The sequence below is a fragment of the Pteropus medius genome, unplaced genomic scaffold (assembly GCF_902729225.1).
Source record: "Pteropus medius unplaced genomic scaffold, Ma_sr-lr_union100, whole genome shotgun sequence".
Lineage (NCBI taxonomy): Eukaryota > Metazoa > Chordata > Mammalia > Chiroptera > Pteropodidae > Pteropus > Pteropus medius.
The window spans coordinates 36,189,623-36,205,984 of NW_024344378.1; the positions used below are offsets into that span (position 1 = coordinate 36,189,623).

General features: G+C 38.8%; 1 protein-coding gene across 14 annotated transcripts in view; it reads right to left on the reverse strand.

Annotated features, from left to right (window-relative positions):
* The window catches only part of FAM13C (family with sequence similarity 13 member C), a 141,697-nt gene that overhangs the window by 12,769 nt on the left and 112,566 nt on the right, over window positions 1-16,362 (reverse strand). For 10 of the 14 annotated variants that reach the window (XR_005654762.1, XM_039871853.1, XM_039871854.1 and 7 more), the window contains 4 exons: window positions 11,406-11,616; window positions 10,183-10,321; window positions 4,939-5,020; window positions 3,365-3,573 (listed from right to left, as the gene is read on the reverse strand). Coding sequence is in view for 13 of the 14 variants with exons in the window: in XM_039871853.1 (XP_039727787.1) it covers window positions 3,365-3,573; window positions 4,939-5,020; window positions 10,183-10,321; window positions 11,406-11,616 (641 nt within the window). In the remaining variant the exon portion in view is untranslated. The remainder of the gene's footprint in view (window positions 1-3,364; window positions 3,574-4,938; window positions 5,021-10,182; window positions 10,322-11,405; window positions 11,617-16,362) is intronic. The other 4 variants (XM_039871860.1, XM_039871855.1, XM_039871857.1 and 1 more) reach the window with 1 other exon arrangement.

Consider the following 16,362-nt stretch of genomic DNA (forward strand, 5'->3'; position numbering starts at 1 on the left):
AGAGAAAATGGGTATATGAGTCAGCACCAATTCTGGATTTTCAAAAGAAAAAAAAGGGACATAAATAGGCACTAATATCAGAACCATGGGATGATTCATTTATTTCCAGTGCTCAAAGGATACCACGTGACCCAGAAGTGATTATCTCCAAAAATTATCCATAGATGGAAGAGGAAGAAAATTACTCAGTAGCAATATCTGCACTGATAGGGCAATACTGTAGGATTTCTCAGCTTTAGTATGGTCTCTGACTAAACATCAAATGTAAAAATTTCAGAAAGAATCATAAGAAAGTTCTCTCTAGACATGTCTTCACCTTGGAAGTTTTAATATTTAATGCATTTTCAGCAGGAAAGATGAAAGTCATCTGTCAATCTGAGTTTAAAGAAGTGGGATCTAATGAGATAATCTCAAATGCTAATGAGCTCACCGAGAAGCCATAAATAATACTAGCTACTTTGGAAACTTACAATCCTCCCTTTGGTCCAGCTGTGGCTTCTAGACTCCCCCTTAAGACTCACTTTATAGCTTACTAGCCATTTCAACTCTCCCAGGAACAATACTGCAGCATTAAATAGTGAGGCCCACATGTTCTACTACAGATGCTCTCCTATTTAAAAGGCCTAATTTTAGCCCACTGCAGAGATACTATGTTTATTTGAAGGGGCTTCTAACACTTATTAAATTGTTTAACAGATACTTCATTTAAAATAATGAAAATAAATTATCATTTAAACAAAGATGACATCTAAAGAACTCAGAGCTTATTGTTTGATCTTCAGACTCTTATTTTCATGTCCCTGTTTGACTTAGATGTCTCGGTAGGATGACCAACTATCCCAGTAGCCCAGGAGTGAGGTGTTTTGTAGAGCATGGAATTTTCAGTGTTAAAACCAGCAAAATCCAGGGAAACCCAGGATGGTTGGTCACCCTATTCCTCTTAAAATTAACATATCTAAAACAGACCTCTTGAGTTTTCACACTCACTCCCAATCTGCTCCTCCTCTAATTTTCCCCATCTCAGTAATGGACCCAGAACCATCCTGGATTCTTCCTTTCCTTCACTCCCTCCCACCTAATGATTCAGTATGTCCTTTCAATTCTGTATCAAAAATATACTTTGAATATGTCTATTTCTTTCCATCTTCAAGGCTACTATGCTAGTCCAAGCTACCCATTTCCTCCTCCCTTTCCGCTCTATTCACACAGCAATCAGAAAGATCTTTTAAATGTGAATTACACCATGTCACTTTCCTGCTTACAACCACTCAACAGCTTCCTAATACTTTCTACAGCTTAAAAGGTCCTGTGTGATGGGCCTGAATCTATCTGACTTGACCTCATGCTACTCAGTGCTCCAGCCCTCAGACCCAAGAATTCCACGTACACATAATCTCTTCCCTCAAGGCCTTTAAACTTGCAGTTCCATATGTCTAGAATGTTCCTTGCTACTCTCTTGGCCTGCTGCTGCTTCTTCATTAAATATCACCTTACTGGCCTTCTTAAATACCGTGCATAAAGCAGAAACCATGTCCATTATTTTCTATTACATTGTCTGTTTGTAATTGCACAGTTCTTATCAAAATCTTTAATGATTTTGAGTTGCTTGTTGTATCCCGACTCCCTGGAGATCACGAGTTTCATGAGGGCAGCAACCCCCATGACTTCTGTATCTTGCTTATTTTTAATATCCAGCACGTATCATAGTTAACAATACATTATAAGTGCTCAAAGCTTTTCACAATAAATGACTGCCCACCAGTCACCAGGTACCTCCCTTTATTGTCATAACTATATAAGTAGTTATTATCTGCATTTTATAGGTGAGGAAGTTGGATCTCAGAGAATTCATTCACTTGTCAAGTGTACATGGTTAGAAAGTGGCTCATTCAAGTGCTGAGTGTTGTTCTAAGTCTATTATACCAATCCCAAGTCATCCCCACTGCCCTGGTCAATTGAGTAGAGCATATTAATTAGAACTTTGGTATTGACCAAGCTGCTTTTACAGAAGCGGTCAAGGTAACTATAAAATACAGGAAAGCCCATCAGAGGCACTGCAGGATGAAAAACCACAGATGTGTTTGGGTATATATTATATGACATATAATATATATATACACATATATACATACAGAAGTTATCCACTTATCCATTGGCTATCACAAGAATCTAGAATCTTTGGGGGAGAGGAAATAGGTTAGCTAAGTGGATAAAACCCTCTATTCACTCATCACAAAATATATTGGTTATTTTTTAAATCTAACATTATTTTATAAAGATAGAAGTGTCCAAGGGCCCATTTCTACTTGTAGATCACATGTCCCAATTAAAGGACTAGTCCAGGGGATTATAGTGAATCTTTGAGATTTTGCATATGTTGTCACCTTATGATTAAGACCAAATAATGTATAATAGAATAGGTAAAAGCAGAATTCTCCTCAATAAGACTTCATTTCAAGGTTAAATATGGTAGTTTGTTCCTTCATCTGTTCATTTGCTCAGCAAACATTTATTCAATACCTACTATGTACAGACACTGCAGAATCATGAGCAATAGACAGCCTTTCTACTCAAAACATTTAAAGTATAGTATAAGAGATAAAATGGTATAGAGCATAGTCAGAGCTATGATGGGGTAGCTACAACTCTTAAGAAATGAACGGAAACCATACCACTCTTTGAGTTGAGACAGGAAGGTTTCTTGACATAAGAGAAATGTAGCAGAGATATACAGGATGAGAAGGGGTTAATCAGGTAAATGCTAACTGCTCTCATCTTTTCCTTTGTAAAATATAGTAAATCTTTTCTTTGAGCTCCAGGCTCATATATCCAAATGTCTAATTGACAACTCTATCTGGATGTCTCACAGAGATTTCAAAATGAATATGTCTAAAGCTAAAGTCTTTAGACATCATACCTAAGACTCCTCAAAAAACCCTACCTCTCTATTTTTATTATATAAAATACTAAAGCACTTTCATTATTATTTTTACCTCATTCCTGCTTTATTATTTAATAAAATATGATAATAAAAATGGGATTATAATCCTAGTCTTGGGTTCATTTGCTAATTTATCAGAGGAAACTGTGGGAGAAAGGGATGATATGCCCTAGTGTCTTGCCTTTTGCTTCCCATCAACAGGCAGTGCTATAATCTCCAGAATGGCAACACACCCTGGAATCATGTGGTAACTCCCATAGATCATGGCCAATAGCCCACTAGGAACTCATCTGACTGAAATTTCAGAGTCAGTCTCCTAAAGATGTTTATGTGGTGCCAAAGTACTCTGATAAATGAGTCAAAACCATAATCTCACTGGCATTATGTGGAATGTTGGGGCCTTGTGAAGATGTGGTGAGTTACCTTAGAATCCTCCTGAGAGGGAAGTTGCTCTCTCTTCTCCTTCAAGCATGTCACAGCATCCGGAGTCTCCTCTCCAGAGGAGCTTGGCTCAGGGCCCACAGCTTCCGGCTTCCCATCATCTCTGGGGGCTATGGGTTGCTCACAGGACAAGTTTCTAGGTGGGCCTTTGGAAATACTCCCTTGTTCCTCTGACAGCTTCAGCTTTAATTCTAAGACAAATGCCATGAGTTACCATGAGTGAAGATGACTCACTGGCCCTAGTAAGAGCAGAGATCTTTTCAGGAATTCCCTCCCCTGATGCCAACTCAGTGGAAATGAACAGTGATGATGATGACTTTCCATGGGGCAAGGACAGCCTTAATAACCAGGGCAAAGAGCCTAAGCTCCAAATCAGATGTGAAAATAGAGGGACCCTCATGGAGGCTGGGATCTCATGGAGGTGGAGGAAGATCAGTGGTACCTAGCCCCAAGTTTCCATCTGATACCTACCAGAGTACCTGAAATTCTACACTCAAAGATTCATTTACTTAGGTTTTCAAAGTTTTGTGGTCATTAAGAGCCTCTGTGGAAATGCAAGTACTTTTAGAAGGCATTACACATGCAGACATCTGAGGAAATACAGGAGGGATGGGAAAGCAGAGATGCAAGTGCCAGCCTCAACTTAACAGATTTCATAAGCTTTTAAAATCTAGGAATCATCATTATTGTAATGTGGCTTTACATAAAGCTACATAATTTAAAAAGCCACCTGGGACTTATCAGGGAATTACATTTCAGAATATGTTAGGGGACAGGTTGTTTGAGTGAGGTTATTTATATTGATTTCTCAATTACATAGCTCATTTTCTTTGTTCGATGTTTGTTTTTAGACTCTGGCATGATGTTTAAACACTGCATATTTTATAAACCTGTTACATCGTTACAGTTTAATACCACCGAATTAATATTCCCTTCCAGTTCTTTAATCGTCATCCTTGAAATTTGGAAAAACTCCTATGTCTCTAAGTATTGAAATGAGTATGAAGAGAGGAAGAGAATAACATTTTATTGGTAAATAACCATAGTCCTTTAAAATTGATGTTAGAATTAATTAACACTCACTCCACCATCACCAGAGAGACAGAGAAAGAAGAACGCTAGATTAAGATGCAAGAGAACTGAGTTCTACACCTAGCTTACCACACTGCCCAGCTATGTAAACTTTCCCTCTCTCTGGACATAAATGTCCTCACCTATGCAATGATTGTGGAGTAAATGACTTTTCAGGCTTCTATTTCTAACATCCAAGAATCCAATAACCCAGGAAAGTTAATGCTCCACATGTTGAAATGTTCCTGGCACTGAAGTAAATCATTCCACTTGATTTATTAAATTCCAAAGATTTATTAAATGAGGCCAAACAGTGAATGGGACCTAGGAGCCTTTATTTCAAATTAGGACCTCCAATCTAGGTGGGAAAAAAGGTTAAAGAGAGCACAGGTGGGAAAAAATAAAAAACTTCTTGGAGAACATTATCATTATTTTAACTGCTTTTTTTTTTTCCCCTCAGAAAAGAGAACCTTGGCTGGCTTTACCTTTGAGCTGTTTACGACCTTTAGCCAAATCATTCATCCATTTCAGGACTTCAGGATTTGAAGTCTTGTCACCATGTGAAGGCTACCGAGGGAGGGAGAAATGGGGGTGGAGGGGAGGAGGAAGAGGAAAAGGGAGAAGTAAAGAGAAAAAGAAAAATAATTATTTAACAGCTAAGTTTCATTGAGATAGTTCAGGAAGAAAACTTATAAAGCTGGGAGAAAAATTCAGGAGTAAAAACTCCAACTAATGAAGTTGCTTCTGAAAAACAGAGCAAATGTTCTTGACCTCCTCTCCACACTTTCGTCTTTGTCGTGGACATTGTTTCTAAACAGCCCTGGTCACCTAGCATTTCACAGTCCTAACCATGCCAATGCCTTCTAGATTCTAACCCTCAGTCACCTTGTGGGCCACCTACAGCTCACACCTCATTGCCAGGCCATTCTTTATTGATGTAGATGACTACACTGATACAAACCAGCACTACTCCCTTGCCTGTGCTCACATACATGGCTTATGACTACAAACTGCCTGGGGAATACCGACAAACTGGAAAATTTAGCCCCTATCAGACATAACCACCAAGCTGATGAAAGGACTCTAAGACCTCTAAAACTGACAATAGTCTAAGAAGTCAGTATGTCAGGGAGATACCCAGATTTCTAATCCTCTCACTGCTTATAGACTCAATATCCTACTGGGCTAACCTTAAAATGAAACTTAATCATATGTGTGTGACCTTGAGCAAATTATTTCGCCTCTCTATGCCTCTATTTCATTTATCAAATATAATAGCACCTTCCTCATCAGGCTGCATAACACTGAAAATAGTTTCAGGCATATGCTAAACACTATAGATGTGTGAGTTAGAATTATAAATATTATTATTGTTATTACTGACAGTGATGATAGGTAGTAGTGTTACTGCCAGACCTTTAAAGGAACACTGAATAGGTCTTCACTAACAAATGCATAGGGGTATGTATGTCTTACCAGGTAGCTAATCACACTAAGATGTGACAATAAGAATACATTTTTGATTTTAGAAGGATATGACTCTGTTAATACAAATCATTCACCTCAATTTCTGAATTTCTTCACAGAGCAGAAAAACTGATTTTCTACAGAAAAGAAAAACTAGAAGAGGATAGCCAAACATATTTAGCCTACACCCCGTAGGATCAGTAAGAAACTTCCTTAAAAGAGTTGAGGTCACCCAGTAACTTAATTGCAGGCTCAAGAAGATTAATGGTTACTTTGAATTGAGGACATACAAGGAACTATACAGTAATGCTCCAGATGACATAATCATAAACATCATAATGATAGCCAGAAATGTGTGCACTGTTAGTGACTAAGTCTAGGGGCTCTGCCATGTTTAAGGATCCACTAAATCCATGTAACATCAACAAGTTGTTGGTGAGAAAGAAGCCTAGGGAGAGGATCGTGTTTCTCTCAAGTTCAAAGGAAAAACAGTGCTTGTATGACAGGATCATCAAATGTACATGGGATTAGATATGTTAACTGTGAAACATAAGACACTTCACTTCAGAATTTTGTAAAAACCTTACATTTGAAAATCAGGATGAAAAAGACGATTGAAGGAAAATGAGTGATATTTTTCCTAGGGTTGGTTTCAGGACCGTGGACAGTGACCCAAGTGGGCACTCCTCCAAAATACAGAGCTTAGCTGGGTCCTACCCATGGCCTTCTAGGATGATGCACTGTGATACTTCCTTGATATATAATCTATTACTTTTGCTGTGGGTAACAATCTGGTTATATGGTCAATGTTTTGCATTTGGTTTCTCTAAATCCTCACAGAATTCTCCACTCTGGTCTAAACACACACCATGTTCTCTGGAACATGTCTTTCTCACTGTATATACTTCACATAATTAAAGCCATCTTTCAAAATACTGTTAAAAACTAAAACAAAAATCTAAGACTCTAAGCCAATAACCACTAAATAAATGAGCTTTCACTACTCAAACAGGACTTAGAAATTTAAGGCTAAATTTTCTGACAAAAGATATTTTTTTAATTTTTTTATTTTTAATATATTTATTTTTTATGGTGACACTGGTTAACAAAATCCAATAAGTTTCAGCTGTACATTCTAACAATAAGGCATATATATATTTACACTGTGTGTTCACCTCCCATAGTTAGATTTCTTTTTGTCTCCACATATTTGACCCTCTTTACCCCATCTACCTCTCCTTCCCGCCACCCACTACACTCTGGTAACCAGTAGTCTATAGTCCATGTCTATGAGTCTCTTTCTGTGTGTCCTGTTCATTTGTTGCTTTTAAGTTTATATCCCACATATAAGTGATATTATGTGATTTTCAATTTTTCTGTCTGGCTTATCTCGCTTAGCATGATTATCTCGAGGTCCATCCATGTTGTCGCAAATGGCAGTATTTCATCTCTTCTTATGGCTGAGTAATATTTCATTGTATATATGTACCACAGCTTCTTTATCTAATCATCTATCTGACAAAATATTTTAAAGCTTGAAATTTTCTGAAATGAATTTTTAATTTCCCCTCTCCTACAGAACTTTCAAAAGAGGTTAAATCAAGCTCACAAGGATAGCAGCTTTCAAATCACATGGAAAGTTTTCATACACAAGGTGTGGATCTTCATGCCTTCTAACTTCTGAACTGAATAATTCTAGTTTAATAGACACCTAAGGACCATACACCCAGAAATTATGCAGTGTAGATTTTGTTCAGTGTAATTAAAATGGGGATCCCGAGTCACTGGATCAGATTTTTGGTCTGCCAAAGACAGTTCAAAAGACACTTTAGAAGGATTTCTGATTTAGAGATGAAAAGAGTTGTCATCTTGGCTGCGTCAATTCTTTGCTGTATGATCCTGAGGAAGTCACTTCCCTTCTCTGGGCCTCAGTTTCTTCAATGGCTAAATAAGTTATAAGACTGGCTGACCCTTTCTAATTCTAAGATTCTCTAATTCCACTGAAAGTGGCCATCTGGCTAAAACAGCCTTTTTCAGGTCCACAACTTTAATGATAGTTAAATGTAAAATCACTTGACGGGAATAAACATGGTTTCGGATAGGAATGTGAAATGGTTACATTCAATAGAGAGGGAAAGATGTTATATTGTACCAGGGTATCAGACTAGCACAGAGGCCTGGCAGTGCTAGCAATTCCACAGGCAGGTCACCAGGAAGGAAAGCCTTACATAGAGCAACCAATTAAAGCCTACTGACAGGTCAAACCTCTAAGTACAGCCTGGCACTCTGACAGGAAGGGTGAGGAGAAGCCCTGTTTCCTGAGACATGGAAGGTTCTGATTACTCCAAAGACTTATACACACTGAAGTAGCAGTGAAGCCTTCTTCCTTTACCGCTCCTGGATCCGTCCATTTGCATGCATGAGTGTTTCAGTGTGTGGACATGTGTCTGCTCTGACTCAAAGCTTCTCTAGACAAAGGCCAGAGGTGCCAGAAGAAATTCTCTTCCAAAATAGGCAGCTGATGGGTGGTTGTTATAGTTAAGAAAAGTAATCCAGGGTCTGTGGCTGCAGGTAAAAAAGGCCTGCAATGGATAATTAATGTATATAATTTTCCTTCAATAAGGCAGAGGCTGCCATGAGATAGCCTATTCAAATATCACTCAAATAGATTAAAATGTTAACATTATCTAGGACCGCTTACTTCCTTTATGCCAAACATTATAATAAGCATTACATAAGCACTCCTTCATTTAATACTCACAAACTTCAGAGGTCACTACTAATATTAACTCCACTTTACAGGTGGATAAACTGAGAATCAGAAATGTCAAGTACCAAGTTCAAAGTCACAAAGTTCCTAAGTGGCTGGTGCTAGATTCAAATCCAGATCAGTCTGATTCAAGAACTGCCAAGTGAGAATTATTAACAGGCCCTGGGAATGAAGCCTTACTTCTTTGTTACACTACAGTTTCCAATGTGAGGACATCCCAGGTCCAATAACACCCCAGCATCAAACAGGGAAATTCAGTGTCTCTCAGAATGACCGGAGCTTTCAAAATGTGGACACGTACGGATTTTACTTTTACTCCTCCATTGTGAAAACTACTCATCTTTAATCAACCACTCAAGCTTGAGCTAATAGAGCATGACCTTAGGCAAGCTATAAGTTTTCGCTGGGCCTCAGTTTCTTTATCTGCACTCCCAATGTGTCGAGTACCCTCCTTCCCTATAAGAGAAGAATCTGCAACACTCTTAGGTTGTCCTACAAGTCAATCTGATTATATGTCATCCATTTTGCAAAGCTAAAAACCAGTCCTTAAACTCTCTCTTTTAATGAATTTGAAGCCACTGTGGGAAACACAAGACAAGAAAACAAGAGAGTGGTATATTACCCATTCTCACCTCCCTTCCCAGAACTTATCCCACACTCACAGAGACCTTCCGATTACCTCTGTACCAGGTGCTTAGTGACACTTTAAATATTTCAAGATGTATAAGACAGTATTCTCAGTTCTCTTCTATTCTAATAGGAAGCTGTTCTGGGCCCCCTGCCAGAGACCCAATACCTTTGTGCAGTTCTACATGAATATGATTTTTCTCTATGCCATAGTCACCATTAAATAAAATAAATACAACTAGCATTGGCTATCAAGACACCTCTGACTCTACTGTTTCTTATCCAAGAAATAAAAAGTTTTATGGTTGCAACCTTCAGCATGAGCATGAAGCCAGTGTTTCTCTGACAGAAAAGGATGGATCAGGGTTTGTTCTTATAGTGGTGTTAAAAGATATCACTTGAGAGGTTTATCAACCAAGAATTACTTTAATGCCAAAGAAAACTCTTCCTCGTTCTGTTCAGTAATTAGAAATCCTGCTCTTTGGGTCCTCAATAGGTTCTTATCAAAATGCAAATGGGAATGGGTTAAAGAAAAAATAAGACCATAATTCAAAAGCTTTCCAAATTCAAGTCCTAGGAACACTAGTGATAGTAAGGTTCCTCATGGAGGGGGGGCGGGGGTGGGTGGGGAGGAACAAAGATCAAATCAGTTTGGAAATAAGAGTTGTAATGAATTAGTAGGAGCTATCAACTGACAGCATGTGAAAACAAGACAGAACCAGGATGGGAACTCAATTTTTGACAGGTCCTAGGTTGGCCAATGGAAACACAGGGCTACTCCCTCCCCCCAAAAAAGGACAGAAAAGCCCACTCATCTCTTGACAATAATCTATGTTCTTCTTATATTAAACCCCACGGTTTTTACCCGGTATTTCTTTTCTTGTTCAAATTTTTCTTCAAATTTCCGAATTTTCCGCTTGAGGCTCTGGATGTGCTTGGTGAGTTGGGCAATGGTCTGTGGCTCCTTACTATCACCACAGCTGCACCGTGAAGAACTTCGGGGCCTGCAATGATATAGGGAGGAAAAGAATCACCAAAACAATGGTCTTCCAGTAAATACTGCTGCTGGTCTACAAGCCAAGCTTCCTGGATTACCAAAGAAGTCCAGAGGACAGTTTATTATTTGATTAATCTCTTATGGCAGCATCTGCTCATTAATGGAGACCTCTGATCACAGAACTTCATTATGGGCAAATTTCATCAGGGATTTTAGTGTACAAAAGTCAGAATATTAGTCCAGGAAGTGCATTTCCTAAAGCTTGGAGGAGACCAACTTAAGACTAAAAAGAGACAGCTCTATTGTAGCATTATCCTCAGCAGAATGCATGAGCCACACTTACTGACATTTTCAAAGAAGATTTAGGTGAGGAGCTAACTTTTCCTGACATAACAGAGCATTTGCAAATCTGATGAAAGAAATGGGCCTCCTCTCCAGAAGATGCACTTACCCTCTCACATTACACACACTTTACATTAGCAATAATTCGCTAACTTCCTCAAGTCTATCAATACAGAGTCCATGGACCTATGTTTGAATAAACTCATGAATAGCAGCAGGAATTATTAAAGAGAAACTAGAAATGCCCTGCATGTATTTTTAACCAAATGTATCTCATTTTAGCTTTGCATCAAAATTCTCTGTAGAAATTACACACAAAAGAAGGAAAGAACATATAGTTCTACTTCTTTTGGTGGGGGGAAGGGAGAGGAGCTGGGTCAGCTATTGTAAGCTATCACTTTTCTAGAATCTAAGAAAAATCTAACTATTGCCACAATCCATCTACTAAGCCCACTGTCAGACACGGAAAGAATATTGAGCTCATCAAAAATGCTACTCCCGACATTTGCACACATATATACTTACTTAGCACTCTGGTTATTTCACCAAAAATGGTCAAATATGAAGGCCTGAAACAGCAATCCCATCTAGAAAGTACACTGATTTTCACCATTTATTGTTCAGGTCTTACAATTGCATTTAGTAGGCATGTCTGCACTATTTCAGACAAAAACTTGATTGCAGTTTGTAAACATAGTCGTTTTAAAAAACAATAAAATGAAGATAATAAGAAAACAAGGTTTTCTTACATCATAAACTGCTGAGTACTGGGTGGAGAAGGGGCTGATTCAGGATCTAAGTTGAATCTCTGGCTTTGGCTGAAAATGGAGCATCGCGGTGACAGCAGGGGGTTGTCACCATCAGTGATGTGATAGAGCAGCCGGCTGGGCCCGACAGACTGGGGGTCTTCTGGTGCACTGTCTGCTCCATTCTGACCATCTTTATAGACTGGTGCAGGGTCTGTGGAAACAGGATAAATCATCAAGACTTAGAAGTGGCACAGGGCTTGAGACTGTCATGTTCCTAAATAAAGATCATCAACATTCATTATAATGTCTTGCCTCTTTGTCACTTCTTCCTTCTGGGGATATGAAAGGCTTTCAAAATACTGTCATGTTTGTTCTCATAGAACCTGGATAAAAAATATTACAAAGCCCCAACAACAAAAAAATGGAAACAAATTATTTCAGTATGAGTCATAGAGTCAGCATAGCCCCAAACTACACAGCCCCATCCTCTCTTTATGTCATATCATTTGCATATGTTATAGAGTGTATACTACAAAATGTTAAGTGCAAAAAAAAAAAAAAAAGAAGAAGAAGAAAGAATAAATTGGAGCTAGAAAAAAAAAAGATGATAGATTATAAGGAAGAAAAGAGATAACAGAATTGCCAGGGAAGGAAGAGAGAGGAGAAAACAAAAGAGAAAGGGAGGAGTCCCTAGAAATAGAAAGTTATTCAGCAGCCATTAAAAATGATGGCGAACTCTGCTTATCAACATGGAATGATTTTTCAGAATATGCTAAGTAAAAACCACATATTTAAAAACAAAAGAGTAATGATTCCATTTTATATACAAAAGCATAGATTTGTGTACAAACAAATGCACTAACAGATCAAAGAAGCTACCTAACAACTACAAAGCATGGAAAAATTAGGAATGATTCTGTTTCTCCTCCAAAATCTTAAGTAGCATTTTTATCTTGGACAAAAATAAAATACAGGGGAAACAACCTGCTCCAAACCCTCTCTCTGACTTAGGCATCTCTGTGCCTAAATTTTCCCTGTGATCATTCATTCTCCTTTTAAATGAGTTCATTAACTCCCCACCCCAGAATCAGCCCAGAAGTGGGCATTCCGTGCTACAGAGGTGAGGGCACAGAAGTGGGGAACAGGAGGACACTGAGTCAGGATGGCCAGGATAAGAGTCTCTCCATCACAGGACTCTATATAGAGTTATTCAAGCAGCAGCCAAAACAAATTCCTCAGATCTGCCCAGAAAACAAGTCAGGACAACCCAAGGCTTTCTTTTACTCCTACTACTCCAAAGAAAGAGGGAAACAGAGATTTTCTGGGTGAATAAGCGGAATCTGAAAATACTGACGATCCACTTTTCCAAAATAAACATTGATCACAGTTTGGTACTGGATGAGTCTTAAGCAGATTTAGAATGGCTTGGGTTCTCTAGAGCTTGAAATGCAATTTGCTTTGTGTAACATCAAAGGTCTGATTAGGTCCTTGTGTGTTTTCAGTCGGCTTCTTTCCTGTTCGATTATAGACTGAGAGGGTGGGTAACACCTTCCCTTGTGCCACCGAAGCCCAATGACAGCACTTCTGTCAGTGGCTGAGGCTAGTCGGAAATGGATAGGATGAGGGCTGGGAAAGAGCTGGAGCTAGATGAATGCCAAGTCCCGGGCCCACAAGCAAGGTGTGCTGCTGTGACTGACAGAACCCACCATAGGCAACCCCTGCTAAAAATAATTTACCCAGAAAATACTGCAGTTTTGCAGGATCCCTAAAGAGTAACAGCAGTAAAAGTTAATAATCAATAAATCACAGCATATACTAACGATCACCTACCTACCAGGAGGCATATGGATTCCTTACCAAGTCCTTTTCTTAAACTATTAATTAGACTTAAACCATTGAAAGAGAAATGCATTTTATTTATATTACCTGTTAAGGGGCAGTATCATTTGATGATAATGATGAGGAAGAAAAGAATCTTTAGCAAGCCCCTGGGATGAGCATATTTTCACTGAAATCAGAAAGGTGTGAGGCCTTCAATTCTTCAGCTCAGCTGTGGCCCCAGAGTCAAACTAATGAGTTTCTGGGTGCTGTTTTATAATGCCCAGATGGAGGAATTGGGTTGCCAGCCATATGACTGTAGTGGAGGAAAGAAAAGAGCTTGGCTCTGAAACCCACTGCACTGCAATAGTAACTGTAAACCTCCACTTACATGGCATCTGTTTCCGTAGGCATTCAAATAATTTACCAGTGTTGCCCAATTAACATCCTGATCCTCTTTTCCCCAACTCACCACTGAAGGCAGCAGTGAGCCAAAAAGACCCAAAGCAACCAGATGGAAACCAACAAAGACTCAAAAACTCGTAATTTTGTAGCACCTTAGTTCTCTGTCCAAACTCACCACTTGAGCTGAGAAGGGCTTAATTAAATCAGCTGGTGCGTGTATATGTGTGTGCATTTGTGTAGACGGAATTATTGAGTTCCTTGTTCAGAAGAGGCCAGCATAGATTCAGAGCCAGCCACCGCTGCTGCTATCCCGGGAACAGCGCCCAGGCCACCACTTACAGGGAAAAGCTTATGGCAGTATTAAACTCGGGTGGCTTCTGATGGTTCCCTGGGGGCACATTATTTCTTCTTCCAAAGGAAAGAACAGCTTGCCAAGGCCTGTCGTGTGATGCAGTGTGGTTTAGAGAGGGTCTGGGAGCCAGGAGTCTGGGCGTGCCTGTACTTGCTTGTGGGGCTCCAGCGGGTTCACCGACCCCTCTCAATGTTCTTGTTTGGCCCATCTCACAGGGCTATGATTGAAAAGTGAAAAGAGATCTGCTGTATATTATGTCTATAGCTAACAATACTGCACTGTACATTTTAAAAGCTATTAAAAATGTAGGTCTCATTTAAGTGTTCTTACCACAATAAAAAAAAAATTTTGTTTTTCTTTCTTTGTATGTTCTAAAATGTCTGTAACAGATGTCTTAATTTTATAAGAAAGAAAAAACAATAAAAAAATTACATAAAGACTTAAAAAAGAAAATAAGCTTTGCTAAGAAGTGAGAAACAACCCCAGGGATGACATAATAGAGAGCAAAGATGGTGAGTTTGAATCCCAGGTACACCACTTTTAAGAGAGACCTCAGAAATGATGACCTTTATAAAACTCAGATTTTACATCTGTAAAATGGGGCTAATAATGGTGCTGCCTCATAAGACTAAGTGAGAATGATATGAAACTGTATCTTCTACAAATTTTTGCCATATCTACATAAACTTTTGTTTACTATATAAGTATATATATAGTAAAGAAGTACATATTAGATATATACATATATATATAAAGTTATACATTTACTATGTATTTTAGATAGATTTCGACCTACAGCTTTTTAAAATTTCAGCTTCATCCTGGGCCATGATGGCCAAGAAATCATGAATTTAATGTGCTAGTTACATTTTTTTTTTTACTAATACACATTAAAGTAAATTGCTATTAAAAATAACACTATTCACCCAAGTATAGCATATCTATTTGGTGAAACATCAAGAAGGCATAGAAAGTAGTAAAAAAAGTACCATAAAAATCATCATTTTAATAATTAATATCATCAAAATAAGAAAGTGAAATATTACTTTCTCTTATTGAAGCTATACTAGGAGTCTCAATGGGGTTAATATTTGAAATGAGACCTAATATACCCGTGAACACATTGTCATTACCAGTTATTTATAAATAATAGTCATATGCAACATTTATGGAGTGATTCTCTATGTCCTCAGGGTTGTAAGAATTTTTGCATGTATTTAATCTTCATAAAACCACATGAGGCTGGCAGTGATATGATCTCCATTTTAAATTCCATAGGGAAGGCGGTGTGACTGTGTTAATGCCTTTTGAACAGTGTCCGTGATAGAAGACTCCAGATCCCTGACCCTGGGAGATGAAGAGTGTTTTTAGTGGCTCACTCATTGAGCAGTAGGGGACATAGAGAAGATAATTATCATTAGTGTGTGAAGGCCAAGAGACCACTTCTGATCTGGCTGCAACCCCAGGCAGAAGCAGATGCTGTATTACAGCTGTTAAATGAGTCAGTAAGATTTAAAAATATCTCTTTCTAATGTGAATTTTTAAAGTCTTTCAAAATTTAAGTAAACCTCTATCTGTAGCCACTTGAGATGGACTGCTGAGATCCGAGTATTAAATTAGCCAATCTTGTGGATTTGTTAATTTGCACTCTTGGGTTTGCTCACCATGGTGAGCTCATAGGTGGCATTTAGGTACATCCCAAAATGCCAAACATTAGCCTCGGTTGGTTTTAAAAGCTAAATGAGCCAAAAGCATGTGCATGATTGTAACGAGGCTTAAGCATTAGAGTCCTCAGCCAGCCTCACACAAAGAGAGCTGCCAAAACAAAAATAAGAAACAATCCCAAAACATCTAATGGATACACAATGGCTTCTGTTTGGGGTATGTAGAATTTGAGCATCTGAAGGCATTAAGGGGCTAGCTATGAGGTCACAGAGAGAGAACCCAGAGAAGCCTGAAGTCATTTCAATAACTAAGCCTGGGAAAACAGATGGGCTTGCTTGCTCACAGGCCACTAAGAGAGGAGAAGTGCTATCTCCAAAGTTAGGATGGACAGGTTAGGAATGAGGACAAATGGGACAGATGAAGAGGGATTCGGATTGGTGAGGCTGACCTAGTTATTGAGCGGGGGAAGGCTGGCATTCTAAGCAGGCTTCTGTGTGCCAGCTTCTGTGGATGCCCACTAGAAACATCAGGGAGCTAGAGGGGTAGGAAATTTGTCACTGTGAAAGCAGGGCTTTATGACAGGTGCCCTGCAGATACCAAGAGGCAGTTTGCCATCATGGATAAAGGCATGGGCTATAGACTCAAAAACACGTAGATTCAAATCCCAGTTTTATCATATGTGCGACCTGAGACATTTTATTCAGTCTTTTTCAATAT